The 19,691-nt window shown below is 37.5% G+C and overlaps 1 protein-coding gene across 1 annotated transcript; it reads right to left on the bottom strand.

The window, feature by feature from the left end:
• Positions 1-283: 283 nt before the first annotated feature.
• Positions 284-18,130, bottom strand: LOC133531694 (antichymotrypsin-2-like). Its single transcript, XM_061870061.1, has 7 exons — positions 17,735-18,130; positions 16,600-16,803; positions 15,749-15,847; positions 14,599-14,742; positions 12,759-12,965; positions 11,070-11,211; positions 284-578 (listed from the first exon to the last, which is right to left on the bottom strand). Exons 1-7 carry the CDS (start codon positions 17,882-17,884, stop codon positions 448-450), a joined length of 1,077 nt encoding a protein of 358 aa, XP_061726045.1. The 5' UTR covers positions 17,885-18,130; the 3' UTR covers positions 284-447.
• Between the last annotated feature and the right edge of the window lie 1,561 nt (positions 18,131-19,691).

Raw genomic sequence — 19,691 nt, 5'->3', positions numbered from 1 at the left:
AAAGCTTTGCCCAAGGAAAGCTTCCTCAGAGCACGCACCTTGTTGGGCATGATAAGTAAGCCTGCCCTGATGTAGGGGGAGTGTTGAAACTGGCCATCAGGTACATACTTTTTATATATAACTGCTGTATTTTCAAATGTATATTTGACAGACTTCAGAAAAGTTCTAGAGGAATATTTGTTTCAATAGTTACAAATCATAAAAAAGAAACACTGTTATTTACCTTAGGACTGTAACCACACAATTGCCCAGCTAGGTGCCAAATTTTAACTTGCTAGATCATTTGGAAGTCGGTGAGGATTTGATGTTAGATCAGTCAGTAAAAAATCTCGATTTTTAGATGTTTCTTAATAACCTGTTGAGCTTTATTCATGAAATTTGGGGGTTTTAGTTAGCCTAATGGGTCTTGATAAATGAACCAAATTTACTTTAAAGTCTGCCACAATATTACTGATGGTAAACGCCTATGAAGGTGGGTACACCACGCGCCAGCAGCAAATACAGAAACGGCCGGTCTGCCACAAAACGCTTCGGAGGTTCCAGTTCTATGACGGCGCAGATCTCGCTGATAGCGGTTACTGAAAAACATATCAGAAAGTTATCTAGAGTCCATCTAAGCTCACTTTGCAATGATTTGAGTAGAACAAAGTGAGTTGGTGTCATTATAAATGTTAGGGTTCAGGGTCACTTTTTAGGGTTTTGTAGCCAAATGGCAAAAACCGGAACCCTTATAGATTCTTCATGTCCGTCTGTCTGTCCGATTATGTCACCGCCACTTTTTTCCGAAACTATAAGAGCTATACTGTTCAAACTTAGTAAGTAGATGTATTCTATGAACCGCATTAAGATTTTTACACAAAAATAGGAAAAAAACAATAAATTTTGGGGGTTCCCCATACTTAGAACTGAAACTCAAAAAATCTTTTTTCATCAAACCCATACGTGTGGGGTATCTATGGATAGGTCTTTAAAAATTATATTGAAGTTTCTAATATCATTTTTTTCTAAACTGAATAGTTTGCGCGAGAGACACTTCCAAAGTGGTAAAATGTGTCCCCCCTCCCCCCGTAACTACTAAAATAACAGAATGAAAAAAAAAATATATATATGATATACATTACCATGCAATATTCCACCGAAAATTGGTTTGAACGAGATCTAGTAAGTAGTTTTTTTAATACGTCTTAAATGGTACGGAACCCTTCATGGGCGGGTCCGACTCGCACTTGGCCGCTTTTTGGGTCTCATTTTAAAATATCACGAACCCATAAGTCACTGAAGTTTGTTCATTATATTATATGTTTATTTTTATTATTTTATACTTAAAACCACAGATCATATAATACTAGTACAGATACCCAATCCCATACTAAAAACGCGCACCGTCCTAAGTATCCAATACCTGTAGGCTATTTTTTAGTTCACAGTAACGAACTAGATGGCGCACGGAGCTAATAAAACTCTCACAACTAACATGCGTTGAAATGGCGTCGAAATACCTCTCTTGCGACATCTGTTGTAGCTTTCACGCACTAAATCTAGAGGTCACATATATTGTTAAGGTCAATTATTACTAGATGGCGTTTCAGATATCGACGACGAAATTAAAATTTATTTACAAATTAAGTCAATTTACAATTATGATGTCAATTATAATTTAATGTTACTTTTTTTGTACTGTAAATAGAAGTTTGATTTGGTACTTTAAGACATCAAAGTTTCGTTACAAATCACAAGTCGTGTTCTTATCGCTTAGCTTGCTTCGGCGCGACGAGCATTCGAGTAAACCAGCGTAACTATGACTTTTAGATACACAATAACGCATAATCAAAGAGGACTCTTATGCTGGTATGAAGGTATCTAGTACCTGGCGCTTCACGATAGGGCAGAGAGAACACGGCATTAAGCGGTATGATTTGTTTTAATAACTTTTGGCGCTAAGCGTTGCATTGGTTGCTCGGCACGTGGCCTTGAGAGGCCCAAGGTTGCGCTTATACAAATGATTTAAAACGATCGTCAAAATCGAAAGTAAAACATATGCGCATATTCAATAAAAAAATATATTGGTACCTACCTAGAGATATATTAGGCAGTATTGTCTTAGATTTATTATGATATAAAAAGAGCATGTATACAGGAAAGGAATGAGAATTTTTAAGGATGATCAATTGATAATTTTGTGTTAAAAAATAAAGGCCACCACTTACAAAAAATAGGTACCTAAATATGGAAGTGTCTCGTTAGACAGTTTACGCACTTGCGATTTCCGTATGTGGCTATAGCGTGATAAGTGCTTAAGAGGAAAGAGGACGGCCGGTTCTCCATACAAACGTAGTCCCCATTTTCCTCTCTGGATGTTGACATTTAGGAAAATATTTTTAAGTAATTTGATGTATATTAAACATACCTTGTGTTTTGACTTTTTTCGATTTGTGTATTATTATTTTATTATAAAAATTAGGAGCTAAAAATAGATTTCAGATTTCATACAAAAATTTTAATGCTTCTAACTCTTACGAAAAAACATCGATGCGAAAAAAATCAAACGTAGAGGCATACTTGTGGTTGATATACAACAAATTGTGTCAAAATATTTTTGATAATGTTAATATCTAGAGAGAAAAATGTGGACTATGTTTGTATGAAAAGGTGATTTCGCGTGCGTCCTCCACTTTCTTCTTAAGAGGGAAGTGTACCACGTGATTGTCCATACAAAAAGAGAAAACGTTTTTCCATGATTTAGTAATATGTTATTGACACAATGACAAACTAGGTTCATAAGTTTCCTATTTTTAAATGTGCAAAACCTTCAAAAAAGCGAAACTTATAAACCTACTTGAAGCGATCGACATCAAAATCAAAGTGATTTGTTAAGATTTAGTTAGTGGAAATCATTTTCTCTCGAAATGGAACTGCATAGAAAAATTACTGTTATTTCGTTAGATTCGAAAACTATTCTTCCCTCTTAATAATCCCAATTTCAAGTGAAATTATAAGGTTTAACATGACTTTTTGACGTGACTCATAGGGAGAACATATTTTGATTTATTCAGGAAAATTAGGTTATTGTAGGTATTTAATTTGTTAAGCTATCATTATCAAGCAACAGAGTGCCCAGCACGAAGAGCAAAATTTCATCAACTGCTATAAAGAAATTTCGATTCAGAAATAAAGTTTAATACGTATTAACTCCGTATCGTCTGTATCCGTATTACTTATTATATTTAGTAAGAGGGTGGGGGGAGGGGTTAATTACGTTGAGGGGATCAGGGGGGTCAAGCTGAATTCACCGAACCAGTTTCACCGAAATTGAAAAAACCGGGAAACCCAGGTTTACCGATTCCGATTTTTTAAATAAGTACCTATATAAATTACATCTTATACCTTTAAACGAGCAATTCTTGTATATATATATATCTGTGAGCTCGGAAACGGCTCTAACGATTTCGCTGAAATTTGGTATATGGGGGTTTTTGGGGGTATACAATCTATCTAGATTAGTCTTATGTTTGGGAAAACGCATGTTTTCGAGTTTTCATGCGTTTTTCTTGCGACGCAGAATATGGTCGCTAATTTCGTGTTGCCGGCCACTGTCCGTTTGGTCCAGCGGGTTAAGACGCGGACTGCTAAACGAGTGTTACGGGTTCGAATCTCGCCCGGTGACTAACTTTTGTTTTTTTTATATGTTCAAGTTTATATTATATAATTTTTTATTGTTTTAGACAAGTTTAATTTAGTAAGAAAATGACCTATGTAATAAGAGAAATTGACAATAGATGGCGTTACTCTGTGACAAGTGCTGTAAAATGGATTGTAAATAATAATAATTGTCAGTTTACATTTTACTTTTTAAGTTTATGTAGATTATCACCTATACACCACCATATTACAATAAATAGTTATAACCGAGCAAAGCTCGGTCGCCCAGGTACTATATCATAATATGAGCTAGAATGTTTAAAAAGGAGTACGGATTTTTACAGATATTTCTTAAAAACACTTTATTCAAATATGGATCGCTTGAAAAAAACTAGGTTTCTACGTACCGTACCTACCTTCCCATCGTTTCATTATCTGATTTGTGCACTACCTAGACGACAAGAGAGACGATTAGCGCAACTCGCGCTATTGAACACTGTGCGAGTTGTGCGGATGAACGAGCTTGATTCTGAACGGGTGTTGCTTTGCGTGTTTAACATTCTAACATTGCAATAAAAAAAAGCGTGTAACGTTTTTTTCCATAATTTTAAATTAATAAATATAATAATTTTATTTCGTATTTATTTTATTTAATTTTTTAACCACCAAAGTGTGTTTTGTAGCTTATTCAGTACGGCTACCATGAGTTGGCATTTGACGTTTACGCTAGCGACTGCTTGAACTTGATCGCAGTTTATCTCGCTTGCATTAAAGTAGGTATTGGTGCGATCGAGTTCACGCAGTCTGTGGCGTAAAAGTCAAATGTCAACTCATGGTAGCCATACTTGTCCTATCATGTAAATATTTTTTTATAATTTTTGATATATGATATAAACAGATTATTCAACATATAAGAAAACATCAAATTAAAGTCACTGGAGCGCGTCAGCGGGTAGTCAGTCGCGCACCATGTATCCGAAAAAAAGAAAGAAAGAGGAGGGGAAATAATAAGGGTAGGTATGTTAATTTACATGGTCAAGGTGGTTTTTAAAATGTAAGAGAGTAGCAGGGTCACAAAGTTACAAAAAAAAAACGTGACCTTGATTTACTCGAGCGCGGTCGGTCTTTTTTTTGTTTATTTTTTGTAAATGTAATGAAGATTTCTTATTAGAAAACAATCAACTTATAACGTTCGAGTTCATTATTTTCAACTGACCGAAAAATATACGGGAATACCCTCAATACCTCTTTAACTCCATTAAATAAATAAAAATCTTTTTTATTGTTCAGATTCTTGCCAATCAATTCAAACTATTAAAAGTTAACTTCATGTTAAAAATTTACATTGTCGTACAAAAGGCAGTTACACAATGCAAAAGGCAATTATGTTATAATTTTCCGTATGAATACACAACGTAAGCAAAATAATAGACTAATAGATAATGTTTTTTGACGTAAGTCGCAAGTATTAAGACGATTGTCGGCCCAATGCCCTTGAGCGTCGGGGCCTCGGAGCGAAGCTAAGCGCTCTGTCCCCGCGACAATCTCATGGCTCATGACGATCGCACGCAACGACGTTCAAAGAATAAGATGCAGTGCAGAGGCGCGCGGGTGGCGCTACGAGTATACTCGTATTTGAGTATCATCTTTTGCAGACGTTTTGTTGTCTGATATGAGTAGATCATGCATTTGGTGAAGGTACCGTAGTAACCTCGCAGTAGGACACACACACAAAATACACCATACACCACGAATTATTTATGATTTTGTGGCACACTTCATATATCCGTATCGAGTGTGGTTTAATAAAAATAATAGTTATTGGTTTCTATGAAAAAGACACGCAAATCAAAGTTGTAATTTTAAGATTTTTTGATTGAAATTGGGTTTACGTGCATTTTTATGCTAATCTATGAATTTCAGACGATTAAACATGAAACGGCGCCCGGGGCATGTTACACCGATACTAACTTTTCATATTAAATTGGCGGCTTAGGCCGGTATAAAGCCGTTTGAGTAAATGTCCTGTTCATATCTCGACGACAAAAGCGATTGTCAGCCTTATATCTTACATTATTAGTTTCCAAAATAAAATTAATTTCGTAGAGTAGAGTATAATTTCAGAATTGCACCACGTTCGGAGGCATTCGAAACTAAGCTACATAACAGTGATTTTTTTTTCTTATTGCGCAAATAAATATTTATGTTGCCGAACGCCGATTTTATACTCTTTTTTTTACAATCCTAGAAAAAACTAACCACGTTTTAATAGGTAGTTTTTTAATCCTAAAAATTTTATGGTTTCTGAATTTAATCGATTAATTATTTTAAATTTAAAAAGAAACAACATCTATATAAAACGTAAATAGATAGCCTATGTTAATCAATTAATTATATTTTTTAGGAATCGAAATTTATTACTAAACTCAAAATTCGAATGCCTATATGTCCGCGCATGTTAGAAAACACTTATTATACATATATTTAAAAAAGCTTTCTCAAACACAAGTGGAAATAGTGTCATTACGTTCATAAAAATAAGCTGCGAAACACCATGTTTCGCGCGCTAAAGCGAGTCACAACCCAGCTTTCTGCAGTTATTTATTCTTTGGCCGCAATTACTCCGATATTATAGCACTTGGGAAATGCACAAGCATTCATAGTGCAAGGAAGGCACGGAGCGACAAGTGATACAGCCTCCTCGTCTAAAACTGGCACACGACTGACGTTCACGTCTTTTTCGAGCTGCATACGCACGAAATGTCAAAAAATGATCGATTTCTTTAAAAAATATTAACTGATTAGCAAAAGCTGTGTTGTATTCGCAGAACCTGTTAAAAAATATTTTTTTAGTTTAAAAATAATTTAATCGATTAATTTAATAGAAATGAGCAAAGTTACCCGCAAAATTGCCTGTGTCTTTTTGTATGTGTACCTATTTTTTTTGCCGTGAATAATATATGTGAATACTATAAATGTTACGATAAAAGTCAAATGATGCTATTGTTGTACATAAAATGAACATTCATATATATCTTTTCCACAATTTTTTGTTAACCCATTTAGAAGAAATAGCCTCTAGACTAGAAACCGTTTTTCGACGAAAACGGCGCGTAGCGCCTTAATAAGGTTATGTCCTTCGCGCCACCGTGCACCGCTAATAATACCTAGTTGTATGCTTACGCACACAGATGCACCTCGGTGGCCTTTAGGGGCTGCGTAAGGTTCGCCTACGCCTCTATGGTTCCTCCGATACGAACAATATGAAATCGAAAATGAGCCCATATTAAATTAAAAACAAATGCGTACCTACAAATATAATACGTCGTATTTTAATCTAACTTTGCAAACGCACACTGGTAAATAAATATCAGTCTTCGTCTTTTGATTGATATTTTGTCAGATGATGATAGTTTATAGAGTTAGAGCAGCTTATTTAGATGCACCAGGTTTCTATTTTATCACCAATATAGTTGAGAAAGATGCATAATGAAGCCCTGTGAATGTCAGCTGCCGCGAATGAAGCAGTTAAAAATTTAACTCATTTAAGTTTAACATCAAATAAGACTAATTAATTATTGCTCTAAGCCTGTAAATTTAAATGACCAAGATGACCATAAATGTCACAAATGATCGGTCATTTATCAAAAACGAGGGTCTCTAAAAGTGAATATTTAATTATTTATGTTGCCGAGCGCAGCTAGACGGACGCTTTGCAACCCTACTCGTGTTGTTACATTGCTTTCAATGCTTACATTTGACCAGTTGAAGCACTTTTTAGGGCCACAAAGTTTGTGTCTAGAGTCATACTGTGTCGATATGTACTTCAAAAAATGGGCTATGTGCGTTTTAAACCACGCATTATGGAGGGTTAAACCTTAATACGATTCTAAAAGACAAACGCAGCGCTTGCGCGGCATAGCGGGCCTTGTATCGCTCGCTACCACTAGGTCGGCTACGATTGGCTCGCGCGCGCCGGCACGTCGACGGTCCAGCGCGCGTGGCTATGAATTTGGCGCCTTTTAAAATAGATTATACTATTATAATGCAAGCTATTCACAGAAATTTCTAACTTTCCTTAATATTTCCGTAACGCATATTAATTTTTAAGCAACTATCCTATTTTTCAAAATTTTTAGCTTTGTCTATTAACTTAAGAACTTAGAGGTATTGTCGTGGATTTAATAACTTTAATTTAATGTCCACAAAACAAAAAGATAATTCTAGTTAAACAAATTATCACATTAAAAAAAAATCTAAATATTTGAAGCTTAAACTTTGCACCTTAATTCAATATTCAAAAACCATGTAATGATTAAGTAAATTCATCCTATTGTGAACTTTACGTCTTAGCGCTAAGGTTGCAAATACCATGTGACTTACATGACTATGAAGAGTACAGTTGTAACTGATGAGCAATTTTCGTAACTGCATTTACTGTCACAATGGCTCAGCGGTAGATGCGTAGACTAGTGAGCGGGAGGTCCGAGTATCGAACCCCGGCGAAAATTACCTTTTCTCCTAACTTTATTTGGTTTTAAAAATAACTGGTTTATTTGGTTTTTCAATTAATCTATGTATAAATTCCGGTAATTGATTTCGAAGTACCGAAATTTATATTCATAAATCCGGGGATCCCACTTGTGAGAGAGATTATTTTTTTGTAATTAAAGTGCCCCACTATTGCACCAGAGCGTACCGATCGCTATCCCTGTTTGGATGGATGCACAACAGTGCACACACACTAGGTAGCCAAAGAAACCCCGTCAAACACCAGGCAAAATCCCTCATGGCGATGGCGCCCACATAATTTTAATCTTGGTTTAATGAGGATAATAGATTAGAAAAAAAATCACTTAGTATACTGAGAATTACTTTATTTTACCTCCCTCGACAACACATAACAATCATTAATAAAAGAATATATATACCTAATTTATATCTGACGCTCGTTCTAACTTTTATATTACAAATATGCTTAAAATATGTCCCATGCCATATAAGCATAACTTTTCCATCTTTAGAATTATCATTACTTTTAGGGCAAAACTCTGGTCCCACTATTGAGCTAAGAAGTTACGCAATGCGACGAAATTAAAAACACATTTTAAGATCCCTGACAACATAATCTATAATATAAGTACCTGGGCGACCGAGCTTAGCTCGGTTACAACTATTTATTGTAATATGGTGGTGTATAGGTGATAATCTTAACTACATTTTTTACTAAATTAAACTTGTCTAAAACAATAAAAATTAAAAAATTATATATAAACTTGAACATATATTTAAAAAAAAGTTGGTCACCGGGCGAGATTCGAACCCGTAACACTCGTTAAGCAGTCCGCGTCTTAACCCGCTGGACCAGACGGACAGTGGCCGGCAACACGAAATTAGCGACCATATTCTGCGTCGAAAGAAAAACGCATGAAAACTCGAAAACACGCGTTTTCCCCAACATAAGACTAATCTAGATCGATTGTTTACCCCCAAAAACTCCCATATACCAGCAAAATCGTTTCAGCAAATTTCAGCAAAATCGTTAGAGCCGTTTCCGAGATCCCGGAAATATATATATATATATACAAGAATTGCTCGTTTAAAGGTATAAGATTTGGTCGGGTTATGTGTAGGTACCACAAACTATACTAAATTCACGGTGGGAATAAAAAAATGTCCTCACATTTCAACATTATGTGACAAGGACAAACGATAATAACGCTTTCTTTACTACTGAAAGATAAATAAGACATCCCGTTCGGTCATTTTCCTCCACCGCTCATGGCTGATCCAGTTGAATACTCGATTCATGCGTAAAACGTACTAGAATCGTGGTGGCTCCATCTAGTGACGATATTCATTATTACTTCGACAGCTATATCCGTCGTGCGCTGTTGCCCATAACGTAGTCAGTCGCAAAACTCGCAAATCGCAATATAATTGTGGTATCAAATTTTGTAAATTAATGCATTGAATTCGTGTTGTTATTAATGTTTACATTTCATTTATAGTGTTTTTAATTTATGGCACGTTAAATATCTCTTAATATGAAGGATAACAATTTCGTAATGGCTGATTGTGACATTTGGCGCCATCTATTGATATCGATTTAGAAATAATTATAACTAGTTCGAGATGGGAGGGCATGCTTAAAACTAAAGCAACAGTAATATTTATTATTATTATTTTCTAAAATGCATTACAGACTCGAGTGTGAAATATTCTTACCCCCGGAGAACGTTACACACAATGTTTTACATCACACTTGCGAAGAAAAAACTAAATTTTAAGCGAAACAATTCTTAAATATGGTGGCATTTCAAACATTCGTCCGCCATATTGTAATTTTTTGACAAGTTAGGCATCGAGGGCACAGACCTATTCAGTATTCATTTAGTATTCATTTATTTCTTGCTTCCATGGTACATTTTTAGGTAGTAGTTACACATTTCTTACGGTATCACATGGACCCTGAATAGGTGCTACACGCAAATACAAAACACTTTAAATAACTTACAAAGTTATTTAACATAATATAGTGGATTTTACAAACTTATAACTAACATAACCTATACATGTATCACAAACTCATTGCTAATAACAACATTCATTATATATGTAGCAATTATTATGTAGTATTATTGATATGTGTAGCAATTTATGATGATTAAAACGTTTATTGTGTGTCAATCTATGGCTATAACTTTTTTTCTTCCATAAATTCGGTTATAGTATAATATGCTTTTTTTAATTCAGCTCTTTTTCCATTTATAGGGACAACTGTAATACTTCATCTGTGAAAATTTCAGCTCTACTCGTACCTATCACGGTTCATGAGACACAGCCTGATGAAGTGGATGACAGACGGACAGACGGACGGACAGACACACGGACGGACAGCGGAGTCTTAGTAATAGGGTCCCGTTTTACCCTTTGGGTACGGATCCCTGAAAATGCCACTTTCTCCTTCCTAATATGTTCTTTCTATTTATTGTATAATTTTCTTTTCTGTGGATGTGGTTACGAATAAATATAATATGCATACATACACGTTATGCTACTCGTATTCTATATATGAAAACGTATTAGCGACTTTATGTAGAAAGTGTGGGGAAGGGGGGATAGGTCAGTCTAAGCTAATTATAAGCTTTTATTTAGTTTCACCAGTCACGTTGTCTGTGTGTCGGTCTGTAATCAAATATTGCAAGTTAAATTTAACTCACTTCCCGGTTTCCGATTGAGCTGAAATTTTGCATGCATATGTAAGTCGGGTGACAATGCAATATTATGGTACCATCGAGCTGATCTGATGATGGAGACAGGAGGTGGCCATAGGAACTCTGTGATAAAACAACGCAACCTAATTGTGTTTGGGGTTTTTAGAATTGGTTCGATAAGTATTAGTTGCCCGTGGCTATGTTGGTACTAACGTGTGCAGGCTGCAGCCTCAGTTCCCGTCTCATTCACCTCGATGACGGCCCTCTGGATGGCTTGCGTCACGCACATCCTGTCATCAGATGTAAACATTCGAATGTCTGACTTGTTTTGATCGAATATATCATGGATTCCCATCTGAAAAAAAAATATTTTTTTTTCATATTATAGGACATTATTACACAAATTGACTAAGTCCCACAGTAAGCTCAATAAGGCTTGTGTTGAGGGTACTTAGACAATAATATATATAATATATACATATTTATAAATACTTTAATACATAGAAAACACCCATGACTCAGGAACAGATATCCACGCTCATCACACGAATAAATACCCTTACCAGGATTTGAACCCGGGACCATCAGCTTCGTAGGCAGGGTCACTACCCACTAGGCCAAACCGGTGGTCAAAATATAAACATAAACAGCGACGGAATATACATTGAATTGAATCGATGATACGATGAAATTTAATCGGTGTTTAGAAACCAATTTCTCTAATTCAGTCATTGATTGTTGATTGTGAACACAATTCTAAGTTATTTTTTATCAGACCTAATTGTTTATCATTTCAGCTACCATGGTTGGCCTACCAATTGACCAAACCATTACAAATTGACCCTTAAACTGTAACCGTCCGTTACGGTTTTTTATTTATTTATTATATTTATTTTTATTTATTTATAAATTGTCAATGCAATTAACGTTCGACCAACACTGTCAGCTACAGCACGGCTCCTAGGCTTTTTATGACTGCGTCTGATATCACTACAAGAGTCAATGGTAAGCACTTTGCTTGCCTAGTGGCTTTTGTATAAAATAGAAACTTTCCTCGTTTCATTATTGGATAGTCCCCACCTGAGGGGACCGACCTTCCTAGGAAACTATGGTGTCGTTTAAACCGCTTAAGAACCGGGCACGGACGATGCAACTTCTTCCGGCATAAGTGGGGTTGGAGAGACTCCGCGCTATGCGACTGCGGCATCGAGGACCAGACTATGGAGCACATCATCCAGCGGTGCCCACTCCGCGCATACTCTGGTAGCCCGGATGATCTATTAGACTTGACGCCCGATGCTGTGCAATGGTTGCAAAACTGGGATGTTGCCTTATAAATAATACTGCATATGTATAACTTTGCCTATGTGACTATATCGCCATACGATTAAATAAAATAAATAAACCACCTGAGGCGAAGGTACTCATAAATATCTGAACAGTCTTGATAATAGATGCTTTGATATTTTTGAACACTTGAGCCGTTCCGATGTATCTGATGGCGACTGGACATCCACGCGAGGACAAATGGAGGAAATAACTATTTCAGATATTATACATTTTAATAAATTTTTATCCTAAGATTTGGCATCATGTCTTTCTGGTTTGTAAGCTTTGCTAACAAAATGTATTATGTACGCGGCATTGCGATATAATACATTTGGTACAGACTCACTAAAAGAAAACGAACTAAAGGATGTCGATCTTAAAAATGTCCTTCGGTTTTGCAGGAAAACAAGAAGATTTGAGGAGAACAGGGAATGCCACCGGGACAGTAACCTGCAGCTCCAACCTTAGGGAATTGGGCTGAATGAACGTAGCACACGATCTACAAGCTTTGCTGCATCGTCCAGATGAAACTAAAGGCAATCGCTAGGGGCAACCGTCTTTATTAAAAAGTACCTTTGGTAACAGTTCCTCCAGGTTGATATCAGTTTCTATCTTGAACTTGGGTATCATGACTTCTGTCCTGGTGGCCCTCATCACAGCCACTTCATCCATCAGGTCGTGGTCTGAGAGCTGCTGCAGCATGGCTCCCAGACCTTCGACTGCGTCTGGTACTATTAGTATCATGCTTGCTTGACGGCCTTTGTAATTCATCTGCAGGAGCTGCAATTGAATATATTTTCAGAACTCTTGTTGATCAATTTATTTTCAAGTTTTCGTAGATATGTAGAGTACACCTATGTAGGTTACTGAGAGAAGGTAAAATGGTTGAAAGTAGAGAGAAAATGCAAAGAAGAGACTGAATGCAGACAGTCGAAGATGATGATTTGTGGTATAGATATTAGGAGATTCAGGTATCTTCTGAAATTAGGTAAGAGGAGTCTGAGACTAGTGACTGGTATTATTACTGGTCATAATACTCATAACAGACATCTTAAGATAATGGGTATACGTCGAGACGGACAGTGGACAGTGACAGGACAGGACTGTGGTAAGGATGAGACTAGCTTGCACTTAGTAGCAGCATGTATTATGTATACGGCACCGCGATAGAATACATTCGGTAGTGATACATTAAAAGACAGCGAACTAAAGGAGTGGAACTTTAAGATGTTCTTCTGTTCTGCAGGAAAACGAGAAGATTTGGGGAGAATAGTGTAGAAATGCCTAACCTATGCGTAACCTGCAGCTTCAACTCTAGAGAATTGGGCTGAATGAACGCAACGAGCGATCGACAGCCCGCTTGCTTACGGCCGGGCGTCTCTGCACTACATCTACATCTACATGTAGGTTACTGGCACTATTTTCTATCTCACTGCTCGTAGTTGGACAATGCATTTTGCGATGTTAGTTAGTCATTTAGTCATTTAGTCATTTATTTATTGCAACCATAGTTTAGTACAGATCTTAATAACTAAGTACATTCAGAGTCATATGGGCCCTGGCAGGGCATTGCAATGTCATACATATTTTAATTTACAATTATCTCAATCGTTATTCGTGAATCTACTTATTTCGCACCTATCATGCATGCATATATTTTTACAATCACATATCTGGTCTTAATTTTGTATATCATGTCACACTCACCATTTACATTTTTACAACGATTTGTTTGCACTTACATCTAGATCCTAGTTCATGTTAAGTTAGGTATATATTTAAATTTTAACCATAATTCCAGAATTAATACAAAAGCAAAATAAGTCAAAACAGTAAATTAAAATAAAAATAAAATTAAGAAGAATAAATTACAATTGAAAATTAAATTACCTTGTCAAGTTATTATCATTTAAAAAGTCATTAATAGTGTAATACGCTCTTTCTGTAAGCAAGTTCTTTAATTTACGTTTAAATATATGTTGTTTTTCTTCGGCTTTTATACTTTCAGGGATTTTGTTATAAATTATTATAAACCTAACATGTGGACTGTTTCTGTGCATTATTAAATTTGATTTTGGCAGGCATTTAGTTTGCTGCTGGAAATGTAATTTATCAAATGGTTAAGTTGCACTGCCATGCTGATTGATGTCGCAAGTGGAAAGTAACCTTTAGAACTCCCAAAAGGTAGATACCATCAGGATCCATGGAAATCATCATATATTGTTTTTTTTTGGAAAGAATTAACTTGTTGCAAGTATTTCAAACCATACGTGCTTAGTTGCCTATACAACAAACTTTTTATTACCTTGGGAAAACACCCACGGCTAGATTAGTGCACGCTACGCCACTGAGGAGTGGAGGGGCAAATAGGTAGCCAGCAAATATAATAAACACCAGGTCAATAAACACTTACTTGTGCTTTCAACTCTGGACTGTGTCTGTACCGAAAATATTCCTCATCCATAAACATCATAGGAACTTCGACTGTGTCCCTATTATTTACATGGAATATCCTTTCTTTCGTTAAATCCTTTTCAAACGGCTTTTCCCAGGTTCCCTGAAAAAATAAGATACTGTGAATATATGACATTCTTCCTTAGTCCCGATGCGATGCACCTTTTATTATTGGGGGTTTTGCGGGCCTTTGAGTGCCACGTCGACCAATCAGTGATCTATTGTGACGGCCCTTTAAAGTTCATTACTAATGCCCGTTGAATCCAGGAAGTCCCAGATTCTTTGGGCCGTATTGTTCTGTACCTCAGGGTTACAATACATGCCGCCCTAAGTAGTGATAACCGATGATGAGGTTGTCTCGAATGCAGCCTACACTCGGTATTGGATATGGTCACATCACTAGGTATAGCGCGGCAAGGACTGACAGATAAGCATGGCGGCAATGGCGGCCGTAGTGGAGTTTCTCAAGTTATGTCTGTTTTTATTGTATTAAATCCTTTATTTGATGATGATTGGTGTATTTAGTTTAACAGTAGGTACTTCTTTTTGAGTTTAGTGGTCCATAGAGACCACAGGAACAGAGTACCAAGATAAGATGGATAAAGAAAACACGGAATAACTCGTACTCGGCCATAGACACTATATGCGAGCGGTACAGCAATATAATTATTCGCGTGCGATAGAGATAGGAACAGGCGGGTCAATGAACGAAATTCCTCGTGGTAAGCGTCCTTTTTTAGTAGAATCACAAAACCTCTCGGATAATTGGATACCTTGTCTGTTTATTCACGTGAATTGTGAGTGTCAAGTTAAAGTTTGATTAGAATACAAGACAAACTTTTTTACAGTTATAAGGAAGGCAACAGGGGACCCTCTCGCAGGCAGCTTTCCCGCGCAAAGACTTCGTATCGCGACACAGAGACCTTGCCGAGAGGCCAAGATTTGGAGAGTAGTTTTATTTTTATTTTTTGAAAGTGATGGAGGAGATGGGGTGATTAGATTAGTGCTACCTCGTTTTTCGCAAATTAGTCAATTTGTGGAAAATGCCCAGAAGCACTAACTAACTAATAGATCATATTTATATCCTCAGTCAATGATAATTAACTGACCTGGAAGTAGATGGCGTTCACCAGCAACAAACGGGTAGCGTAGTGCAACGAGTCAGGAGAGACTATGTTTCTGATCATATTGTTGGTCTTTGCTGCTATCTGTCCAAAAAAAGGAAAAGGGAGTTTAGTCATGGTAAAAAATAAGACTCCTACCTTTATTTACATAATAGATATATCAGGCATTTCAGATCCATCAGGCTTTTTGCCATCATTCCTAATAATGCCAGTCGGCTCAAGAAGAGCAGGCACATTGATGGTAGCAAGAGACCGACGGATTAAGTGACGAGTTAGTAGTCTGGAACTATAGGTCTTGGTACAATACCTCAAGGGCCTATTTTAGATATAAGCTAGTTATATTATATTAATCCTTAGTATATATCCATTATGTATATTGTAAATAAAAATACCATTATATTATTACTAGATGGAGAGAAGCAGCAATTGGGGCTGCTCGGAGGAGATTTGAAGAGGCGTATGCCCAACAGTGGGCGCATACTCGAAGAGGAAGAAGAGGAGAAAGAAGAGAAAAAAAAGATTCGTAATTAATTCTTTAACTTCGATGTGATAGTTAACGCCATCTAGAGCCCAGCGACTGCAAAAGCGCATATTCAGTGACGCCATCTGGTGTCGGGTAGCCCGGGTAGGTATAATTTAGGCAGTCTTATTTCTGGTATGGCCTTATTTAATACATACTGTATTATTAACTAAAACCATTCACTCAAACCCGTTAATATTTAGGTCATACTGAGTAACTTTACTATGGGACCAGCCCCGAACTTATCTATGCCTTCCGTTATGCAATTTTACGATGAAAAGTTTTAATACTGTAGTTAAGGAAACTACAATATTACCCATTTATTAATACTATCTGCGGCACCCTCCTTCTCCATGAAGTCCACCTGCTGCAGACTAGATCCGAAGACTTCTACTGAGTCCTTCTGGATGCCAGGTTTCAGAGTTCCATGCTTCGACACGTATATTCTGTTGGCGAAACGCAGCTTGACTGTATGGATTGAGTTTAGAGTCGATGTTAAATAGCCAAATAAGGATCGAATCTGAAACCAAACATAATAACTATAATCTTTATTTACATAATAGATATATAAAAAGGTATAACTATGACTAATTGGAGTAAAAGGGAAAGATGCCCGCAATTAGCGAACCACAGTGTTCGCGGTGGGCCCTCAGGCATAAAGATAAATCGTTTACCTAATTCTTAAAATGCGCTTATGAACGTCAAAGTGAGCTAAGACATTTTCAAGAGAAATATTTATAGTTCCGGTTCGTCGAGACGCTTGTCTCGTGATTCGATGGTGCAGAGGCGCACAGATGCTCCACAATCCACAAGGCGGTCAGCAAACGGCTGAGGGAGGCAACGGGTGACACTCGCGCGGCCAGTTTTCTTTGCAATGGCAATCCAGCGCGGGAACGCTGCCTGCGTGATAGTCGCAAAATTTTGATAGATATTTTTGTAATTTTTATCTTCAGTTATTTTAATTATAGTTAGTTTTAGTTTCATCATGTCATCGGGCAGCGCCATATATGGCCCGCCGCCGCTGCCGAGCGCCGTCAGCGCCAGTACCGCCTCCGACAGCGGCAGCATATCACACTCCCTGTGACGTCACTCATCGCCTCATCATCGGGCAGCGCCATGGCCCGCAGCAGCTGCGCGCGGGTGTCGCCACCGCTGCTGAGCGCCGTTAGCGCCAGTACCGCTTCGGACAGCGGCAGCATATCACACTACCTGTGACGTCACTCACCCAGCCTCATGATTGGGCAGCGCCATGGCCCGCAGCAGCTCCTTGCGGGTGTCGCCACCACTGCCGAGTGCCGTCAGCGCCAGTACCAGACACTCGCTGTGACCTGTCACTCACCGCCTCATCATCGGGCAGCGCCACGGCCCGCAGCAGCTGCGCGCGGGTATCGCCACCGCTGCCAAGTGCCGTCAGCGCCAGTACCAGTCACTCGCTGTGACCTGTCACTCACCGCCTCATCGTCGGGCAGCGCCATGGCCTGGAGCAGCTCCTTGCGGGTGTCGCCACCGCTGCCGAGCGCCGTCAGCGCCAGCACCGCCTGCGCCGACAGCGGGGAGCACACCTGACTCTTACCCTTCTCCAGCTCCTGAAATATTGCCATGTTTATTTAGATAAATCTTCGCGATGTCGGAGGTTAATAAATGTGTAAGTTTAGGTTTTAAGTCGCGTATGGTATCATGGTAAAATTAAAGATGTAGACCATACCAAATTTAATTTAAATCGGTTCTGCGGTTATTGATTCGCCATAGAAACTTTCACCTCCTTTTCACACCCTTAAGGGATTATTTTTGGGTTAAAAACTATCCTATAACCTTTCCCGGGACTCAAACTCTCTTTATACAAAATTTCTACTAAGATTTTTGTCAAAAATTGAATTTTTGGTACAAGTTTTTATCGCTAACTGAACTTTTCTTACAACAGCCCGCGTAGCCAACATGCCAATCATTCACGCTCCGTAGCGTAGAGTAGTCATCTCGCTCCATCACCACTCTTCCATATTAGTGCGACAGTGACTGAGGGCCTATCGCGAACCACGTTTGACGTGTTGCCTCTCTGTCGAACTTGTAAATTCGTGCGTAAGTGTGATAGGGAGGCAACACGTTAACAAGTGAACAAGACATTATTATCATTGTCATCAAAGTCTTCACTGAATATGCACAGAATCTGGGACTAAAACTCAAAAACTCGACAACAGAGAATTAGGGCCTGCTTAATAATGACCGAAGAGCTGGCGGCTTCCTCGCACAACGTATCAGTATTGCGATACAACGAGAAAATGCCGCCAGCATCCTTGGTACAATGCCTCAAGGGCCTATTTTAGATATATATAATTTTATTATTTATTTATTTCAATAAAATACAATGGATACTTACTGACTTAATATTAAATAGAACTTCCCACAAATCTGTTTGCACAGTTTGACTGTGAGATCCGTGGGTCTATACTAGATTATGTACATGATAATTATGAAGTCTTAAATCTAATTAATATGGAAAGGAAAATGTGAAATAATTAACTAAATAACCTATACAATAATTGTTGCTAAGTAATTGTTTTTGTTTAAGCTGTATCTTTTACTGAGAAGTGCCAATAAAGAGTATTCTATCTATCTATCTGTATATTAACCTATACAAAATGTAACCGAAAAAAAATACAGAATGTGGTTTATTTATGAATTACCCTTAAAATAAACAATTTGTAATTAGATATTCGGATAAGAAAATGTGAATTTACCAACTAAATAATATATACATACAAACAAGTTCTGACTTTTCCAATGAAATACTCTTAAAACAATAACCGCTGTGTGCGAGAAAATAAATATTGTCCGAATATATATTTTTCTTATTAAATGCCGTTGAATCATAGAATTACGGGACAATGTACTGCTACTGTCCCGTATTGGTTTCGCCAAATTGCGTGAAAATGAAAAATTCGTGCCTGAAATACTGCACAACCCGTAAAATAAATAATAAATAAGTCTAAGGTCTAAAAGGAAATTGCGCGCTTAGTAACACAAACATCACAACATATTGAGCTGCATACATTATTTTTTTGTTCACGGATTCTCCGAAAACCGAATCGGCAAACAAACTACGACGCGTTGTTTTGATGCAATCTGGAAAAATCCAAAACATGACATCGCAATTTGAGCTCTCACTTAGTGCGTTAGAGTTTGTATTTAAATGTGTTGTGTTATTATGAATCAGTTTTAAAAATACGTCATGGTAAATTGTGCTTTAGCGTGTGGTATTAGAGTTCAATTTAGTTAAAGTTGCAATCAGTATCGGTTTGTTTATATCGCCGGCCGTTGCCTCCGTGCCTTGAACTTGAAATTCGCACGCATAATAAGCCAGAATAAGCGAGATCTAGGATTACTTATAGCTGCCATACGTCTGAGGGTCAA

This window comes from Cydia pomonella, chromosome 25 (genome assembly GCF_033807575.1).
Source record: "Cydia pomonella isolate Wapato2018A chromosome 25, ilCydPomo1, whole genome shotgun sequence".
In the NCBI taxonomy this organism is placed as follows: Eukaryota; Metazoa; Arthropoda; class Insecta; order Lepidoptera; family Tortricidae; genus Cydia; species Cydia pomonella.
This window is presented reverse-complemented; position numbering and strand designations above follow the sequence as displayed.

Coding starts and splice junctions, on each gene's coding strand:
- LOC133531694 (XM_061870061.1), bottom strand. CDS start 17,884: ATGGCAATATTTCAGGAGCTGGAGAAGGGTAAGAGTCAGGTGTGCTCC. Junction 15,848..16,599: donor CAGATAGTATTAATAAATGG/GTAATATTGTAG, acceptor TTTTTTGGACAG/ATAGCAGCAAAGACCAACAA. Junction 11,212..12,758: donor TGGAGGAACTGTTACCAAAG/GTACTTTTTAAT, acceptor TTTTTTTTTCAG/ATGGGAATCCATGATATATT.